This window comes from Cucurbita pepo, chromosome LG03 (assembly GCF_002806865.2).
Source record: "Cucurbita pepo subsp. pepo cultivar mu-cu-16 chromosome LG03, ASM280686v2, whole genome shotgun sequence".
Classification (NCBI taxonomy): domain Eukaryota; kingdom Viridiplantae; phylum Streptophyta; class Magnoliopsida; order Cucurbitales; family Cucurbitaceae; genus Cucurbita; species Cucurbita pepo.
Window position 1 is genome coordinate 7,531,272 of NC_036640.1, and position 8,079 is coordinate 7,539,350.

General features: G+C 35.6%; 2 protein-coding genes across 2 annotated transcripts; one reads left to right on the forward strand and one right to left on the reverse strand.

The window, feature by feature from the left end:
• The first annotated feature begins 243 nt into the window (after nt 1-243).
• Nucleotides 244-2,193, forward strand: LOC111789810 (U3 small nucleolar ribonucleoprotein protein IMP3). Its single transcript, XM_023670508.1, has 4 exons — nt 244-529; nt 622-729; nt 1,560-1,634; nt 1,790-2,193. The coding sequence occupies exons 1-4, from the start codon at nt 396-398 to the stop codon at nt 2,022-2,024; spliced, it is 552 nt and encodes a 183-aa protein (XP_023526276.1). The 5' UTR covers nt 244-395; the 3' UTR covers nt 2,025-2,193.
• A 4,269-nt stretch (nt 2,194-6,462) lies between these two features.
• On the reverse strand, nt 6,463-7,618 carry LOC111791327 (gibberellin-regulated protein 14). The gene is made up of 2 exons (XM_023672618.1): nt 7,367-7,618; nt 6,463-7,286 (listed from the first exon to the last, which is right to left on the reverse strand). Exons 1-2 carry the CDS (start codon nt 7,533-7,535, stop codon nt 6,634-6,636), a joined length of 822 nt encoding a protein of 273 aa, XP_023528386.1. The 5' UTR covers nt 7,536-7,618; the 3' UTR covers nt 6,463-6,633.
• Between the last annotated feature and the right edge of the window lie 461 nt (nt 7,619-8,079).

The following is an 8,079-nucleotide window of genomic DNA, read 5'->3' on the forward strand; positions in this document are numbered from 1 at the left end:
TTCTAAAGACGCATGAAAAATATATTAGATTTGTTTTGGTGTCACCCATATTTGAAGATAATAATATAAATGAGAGCCAAGTCTCATTTGTGGGCTCATGGCTATGTAGTTACCCCTCCTCAGCCCAATTTCTTAGGCCCACCACATAAAGGTGGGCTCAACAACATACCCTTACTGCCCAAGGCCCACCAAAATGTTTAGGGCTTTTGATTCTTTAAACCCTAAAATTTTGTTATTTTCATCTCTCTGCCGTCGCCCACAAGCTTTTCCTTCCCACTCCCACTCTCTCTCCCTCTTCTGTTCTCCCACGTTCCCTTCTCCGGCGAGACTCCTGTTTGTTCGACACCAAGACGTTCTTGAGTTGCCAAGTGTTTTGAGGTGAAACAGAAGAGCCGATGAGGAAGCTAAAGTTTCACGAGCAGAAGCTTTTGAAGAAGGTTAACTTCTTAGAATGGAAGAGAGAAGGAGGTCATAGAGAAACCCAAGTGATGCATCGCTATCACATCACCGGACGGGATGATTACAAGAAGTACTTTCCGCTTTCTTCTATCTTCTTCTATTTCTACCGTTTTCTTTGTGTTTACCGCTTTCATTTTTATTTTGTTTCATTTGATGTTTTAGGTATTCGAGCATATGCCGGGGCGTCCAGAAGCTGGTTAGCATGTTGAAGAAGATGAACGAGAAAGACCCTTTCCGATTGGAATTAACCGAGAAACTCCTCGAAAAGCTGTGAGTTTTTCCCTCCTTTTGGCTATAATTTTACACACAATTTCCTGCATTACATTAAGCAAGTTTGTCGTCTATTTGTGTAAATTAGTGATGAGAAGAAATTTATGGCATGTTGTAAGACTGCTCATTTGATCACTGCTAAAATTTCCCCTTCTAGCTTAGAGGTTCTAACAATTCAAGGGATAGGTATGAGATTGAGAGGAGTCATTACATTCGAATCCTCCAGCCACAATTGTGTTTGTATTAAAAAAATGAGCCACATTTGTGTCATCGATGCAAACTTCTCTGATGAAGCATGAACGAATTGCTGATCATGTTACTCTTTAGGGTTTATAGAATGAAGGGTTTGTTTCTTTTTTCTTCTATGAATGATTTAGACTTTAGTTGTCCATCTTACGCCTATACCTATCATATTGAAGATGCTATCAACGTTCCACTGGACTTATCAGTACCTTTTCCTCTCCTATATTGCTTAAGCCATTTTAATCCTGATATCTTTTTGCTCAATGTTTTCAGAACCACTTCATTTCTTCAATCTATCTAAGATTCTGGACTAAATGGCATAAGAAACTATCAATATTCATCATGATTAATGTATGTTATAATCTTCTAATGCTGAAATCATTTTAAACATATCAATATTCATCAAGAGGCCAAATCCTTTTTTATAGATGATCCTAATCTGAATGAATAATTGCATGCTAATCTGACTAAACTGAGATGAATTAATACAATCCTGATTATATATAACCATTTCTACTATTATTTGCAACTTTATCTGTAACATATTCCCACCTTTTCTCTCCTGAAAAAAAAAAATAATATAACAGGTACAATATGGGCGTGATACCAACCCGACAGAGCTTGAATTTATGCGATCGCCTGTCAGTGTCATCCTTTTGCAGGTAAAACGAACATCCTGCAGAAAACAATTCATTTCTTCTTTGGAGTTTTTCATGTTTTCTACTGCTAATAGCCCAATATTACCAATACATGAACCCTCATCCTTTTGCTGCATATTATTTTGACCTCAACCCTGTTTTCCCCTTTCTCGTTGCAGACGGAGGCTGTCGACAGTACTGGTACGTTTGAAATTCGCCGAGCACTTGAGGGAAGCTGTTACATACATTGAGCAAGGGCATATTAGAGTTGGTCCAGAGACAGTTAATGACCCAGCATTTCTAGTTACAAGGAACATGGAGGACTTCATAACATGGGTTGATTCATCGAAGATAAAGAGAAAGGTTCTACAATACAACGATAAGTTGGATGATTTCGATGCAATGAACTGTTGAGAGATGAGTAGTTCTATCCAAGTTTTGGTTCCTTTTTTTGAGCACCTCATCTTGTATGAATCCTTTTCTCCCCCACCCTTTTAAGACCTAATTTTGTGTTATATAAGGCCAACGAATTTGGATAAATTTAGGTCGTATTGATATATTTGATATCTATTTCTATTTGTTATAGACTTCATTAATTAGAACAATAGTAATGATGTATTTATTAGGAAATTTCTATGTATTTTGTTCACTCCATGATGACTATATATATTTTAAAAAATATAACCAACCTTATTTACTAATATATTAGAAAAATATTATCATATTTTAAAAAATTGAATGGTACATTTAATTTTTTTTTAATTAACAACGAAAAGAAAATATTACAAATGCCAAACCATGCCAAATATATAAAGTCAAGATTTAAGACATTACTATAGGCATGATGTGACCTTTTTAGTTAGAACATTCATAAAATGATGTCATGAACTTAAACCGATATCCTAAACTTGTAAATAAAACTACAACTACCTTAAGATAGGTTCTAAAACTACAACTACCTTAAGATAGGTTCCATGGTCTAAACTACAACTACCTTAAGATAGGTTCTAAAACTACAACTACCTTAAGATAGGTTCCATGGTCTTCAACGTAATGGGTGGAACATGAGTGTCTTGCCTTTACCTGAAATAGAATAATAACAAAGGTTATGACCACATGCAGAATGAGGAAGGTTGGGTGGAACATGAGTGTCTTGCCTATAACAAAGGTTATGACCACATGCAGAATGAGGAAGGTTGGGTGGAACATGAGTGTCTTGCCTTTACCTGAAATAGAATAATAACAAAGGTTATGACCACATGCAGAATGAGGAAGGTTATGACCACATGCAGAATGAGGTCGAGATTATGACCACATGCAGAATGAGGTCGAGAAATACCCATTTTTGGGTCGAGAAATGCAAACACATGTAGAATGATGAGACCATCATCTAAAATTGTCTTCTATTAGGTGGCTTTTCTACAAATTAGATATGAAGTATTTCTCTACACATGACCTACATGTGCGAGCATGGGTTCCCCAGGCGAGCTCGCATACTCTTTGGGCTAGCTCTTCTGGATTGTTGCTAGACACCCAAAGGGAATAACGACCATTGTAGCATTATAATAAACATGATNGGATAAATTTAGGTCGTATTGATATATTTGATATCGATTTCTATTTGTTATAAACTTCATTAATTAGAACAATAGTAATGATGTATTTATTAGGAAATTTCTATGTATTTTGTCCACTCCATGATGACTATATATTTTTTAAAAAATATAACCAACCTTATTTACTAATATATAAAAAAAATATTATCATATTTTAAAAAATTGAATGGTACATTTAATTTTTTTTTAATTAACAACGAAAAGAAAATATTACAAATGCCAAACCATGCCAAATATATAAAGTCAAGATTTAAGACATTACTATAGGCATGATGTGACCTTTTTAGTTAGAACATTCATAAAATGATGTCATGAACTTAAACCGATATCCTAAACTTGTAAATAAAACTACAACTACCTTAAGATAGGTTCTAAAACTACAACTACCTTAAGATAGGTTCCATGGTCTAAACTACAACTACCTTAAGATAGGTTCTAAAACTACAACTACCTTAAGATAGGTTCCATGGTCTTCAACGTAATGGGTGGAACATGAGTGTCTTGCCTTTACCTGAAATAGAATAATAACAAAGGTTATGACCACATGCAGAATGAGGAAGGTTGGGTGGAACATGAGTGTCTTGCCTATAACAAAGGTTATGACCACATGCAGAATGAGGAAGGTTGGGTGGAACATGAGTGTCTTGCCTTTACCTGAAATAGAATAATAACAAAGGTTATGACCACATGCAGAATGAGGAAGGTTATGACCACATGCAGAATGAGGTCGAGATTATGACCACATGCAGAATGAGGTCGAGAAATACCCATTTTTGGGTCGAGAAATGCAAACACATGTAGAATGATGAGACCATCATCTAAAATTGTCTTCTATTAGGTGGCTTTTCTACAAATTAGATATGAAGTATTTCTCTACACATGACCTACATGTGCGAGCATGGGTTCCCCAGGCGAGCTCGCATACTCTTTGGGCTAGCTCTTCTGGATTGTTGCTAGACACCCAAAGGGAATAACGACCATTGTAGCATTATAATAAACATGATGATCATTTTAGCCTCATAGTGTTCGCGTCCATACTTATTAAAAAAGGAATATCCTGACGCACGTAAGATACAATTATGCATGAAGTCCCCATATTTTACATGGTAATAAATCATGCAAGATAACCCCATTTTGTCCTTACATATTACACTTAGTAATATGCGTACATAAATTCTTATAAAATCATTTTATTCCTAACATAACTTTCAAATCAAGACAAAAGGTTTCAAATCAAGATAAAAGGGCTGTGTATCGAAAATTTCCTTATTTCAAAACATATCATAACATGTCAAAACATACCATGACCTAATATAACATATCATAGTACATCATGACATCTCATCATGTCAAAACATAACATTTCATTTATTTCATAATGTTATTTGGCAAATCATATAGCGACACATATCATAACATCACATATCAAGCATATCACACATATGACACGTGTAGGACCACTAAGCATGTGTCATTATACGTAAAGCAATTCTTCCAACCAAATCGACAATAGAATCACTTACTTGGTTGACCTAGACCAAAGCTGCTACAACTCTTTAATGCTAACTTAACGCTGCTATCTGATATTTAATAGTACCAAAGAATTCTCACCAATCATAAATTAGAATTCTACTATAAAATTTGACTTACCTAATTTTGCATAAAATAATTTTAACTTGCTAAAAGTAATCATACTGAAACTAGTAAAAATTGGTCCGAACGTATCAGACCCAAGTCGCCAGTCTGGAGTCGTTAAAAAATGTATTCTCCGACTAGCTTTGAACCGCTCAAGTGAAAGAAAAACCAAGGACCATTTGTTTTATTGTAAGGATAATATTGCAATATACTTACCTGAATTCGAGGAAGAATATAAAATGTATGAGGTGCAATATAATAAGATATATATTTATATTTATATTTCCAATACATATTTTTAAAAATTAAAATAAGATGGGATAAGTAAGAATCTATCCCCACCACCCGCCGCACCGCCTCTTGGATGCAAAAACTACAAACATGTTATAAAAATATATGTTAAAAAATCTATGACCACTANACAACCCCATTTTGTCCTTACATATTACACTTAGTAATATGCGTACATAAATTCTTATAAAATCATTTTATTCATAACATAACTTTCAAATCAAGATAAAAGGGTTGTGTATCGAAAATTTCCTTATTTTAAAACATATCATAACATGTCAAAACATACCATGGCCTAATATAACATATCATAGTACATCATGACATCTCATCATGTCAAAACATAACATTTCATTTATTTCATAATGTTATTTGGCAAATCATATAGCGACACATATCATAACATCACATATCAAGCATATCACACATATGACACGTGTAGGACCACTAAGCATGTGTCATTATACGTAAAGCAATTCTTCCAACCAAATCGACAATAGAATCACTTACTTGGTTGACCTAGACCAAAGCTGCTACAACTCTTTAATGCTAACTTAACGCTGCTATCTGATATTTAATAGTACCAAAGAATTCTCACCAATCATAAATTAGAATTCTACTATAAAATTTGACTTACCTAATTTTGCATAAAATAATTTTAACTTGCTAAAAGTAATCATACTGAAACTAGTAAAAATTGGTCCGAACGTATCAGACCCAAGTCGCCAGTCTGGAGTCGTTAAAAAATGTATTCTCCGACTAGCTTTGAACCGCTCAAGTGAAAGAAAAACCAAGGACCATTTGTTTTATTGTAAGGATAATATTGCAATATACTTACCTGAATTCGAGGAAGAATATAAAATGTATGAGGTGCAATATAATAAGATATATATTTATATTTATATTTCCAATACATATTTTTAAAAATTAAAATAAGATGGGATAAGTAAGAATCTATCCCCACCACCCGCCGCACCGCCTCTTGGATGCAAAAACTACAAACATGTTATAAAAATATATGTTAAAAAATCTATGACCACTAAAGTCAACCCTACAATTCAGGATTTAACTAAATCCAAGTTTTAGTGGCTAATAAATCAATAAATGTATATTTTAATTCTTATTATTTATTTATTTAAATGTTATATTGATGGAATTTCTTTTAAATTATCGTGTTCTTTTTAACCTTTTAGGTAGAATCCAAAAACGTATTGTACTAGTAACTTAAATCGTTACGAGTTTACTCGTTCGTTAACTAAGCAAGGTGAGGCCGGAAAAGTGAATATTTTGTGTTGGGTTGGAAGAATATGAGAATGGATATACTTCATATTCTAATTCAAAGTTTAAATAATATTAGAAAAAACCCAATATTGTGTTCTTCCACTTATTTCAGATATTCTACTTACTTACTCCACGATCACACCTCCTCACATCACTACAAATTGTACCCATTAACCATAATTCAAATCATAAATCATCCTTCATGGAATCTTTTTCACTTTTGGTGGACCAGACGGAATACCAGGGATCGGCGGCAGAAACGGCGGTATAAACGGCGGCAACACCGTCGGCGGAGGTGACGGCGGTGTTAAAATTGGCAACGGCGGCATAGGAATGACCGGAATCAACGGAGCTGGCGGCTGGAATGGGTTCGGAATCACCGGAGTCGGCGGTTCTAACGGGTTCGGGATCAGCGGCGCCGGCTGCAGGGGGTTGGGCGGCAAAAGCGATGGCGGCTGAATAACCGGCGGAACAATCGGCGGAATAATCGGCGGAAAAGGAAGCTGAGGGTTAACTTGTTTGGCTTTCAAAATGTCGGTGTTCTTCCGATTGCACGAAGTGGGCTGTTTCAATGGCTTGAAAGCGAAATACCCAGCTGAGAAAACCCTGGTGCCATCTCTGATCTTAGAGTTCTTCAGTTTTAGAGAAGAGGAAGTAGCAGAGGAGGGTACAGAGCAGAAGGGGTCACTGCTTTTGATCATTTTTACAGAACAAGTTTCCATTTTGTTGGTGTGTTCTTGCTCAGAGAATGGCAACACTACTTTGAAATTTCCATTTTTGTTGGTCTTCACTTGCTCTTTGAAATTGGTTTCAGAGGTTTTATGGTCTCTGCATTCAACTGCAACAATGGCTCCTGCAATCAAAGAACATAACCTCAAATTAGATGCGTCTTTAAGTGGTAAGTAAAGACTGTAAAAGAGAAATAAGAAGGACCTGAGATGAAATAGGTAGACTTGGAGAGGCGTTGTTGGGAACAAGTGTCGCAGAACACAGTGCCGACAACAACAGCAGGCTTGTTGCTATGAAGAGAGTGAGAGAAGGCATTATGGGAAGTGAGGCTCAGAAACAGAGCAAAGAGAAGCAGAGTCCAACCCATCTTCATATTGCACACAATTCTTAGAGGAACTGTGAATACAAAGCTTAACCCTCCTCTCCTTTTTATACCAATCTTTCAAAAACCAAGGCCCCTCTCTATCCCTATCTAAATTCCCATATGGGAGTGTTCTGGAAACTCTGACAAATGAATAAGAAGAAGAAGAAGAATTGTGAATGATTCACATAATTGGGAATGGGACCATGTTGGTTCACGAGACAATTAGAGTCACCACACATACCAATTTTAACTCTTTTCATCTAATTGTCTTCTATGTCATTTAACAGAAATTGGGCCCATAGATGAATGTTCTTTCCACTTTTACAACCTTTCACTTCACTTCTTGTATTGTAGAGGAAGTAGGCAAAAAAGAATGACTGCACAAACACTTTGTTCAGAGTTTGAATCTCATTTAGAACGTTCGTGTTGGCGATGAATCAGCAATCGTAACGGGTCATATGCATGCATGAACATGAGTCATGTGTATGAAAGTAATAGAATTGAGTCCAAAGCTAATCAGGTTTCACTTTCCACCCTCAAAATTGAAATTTTT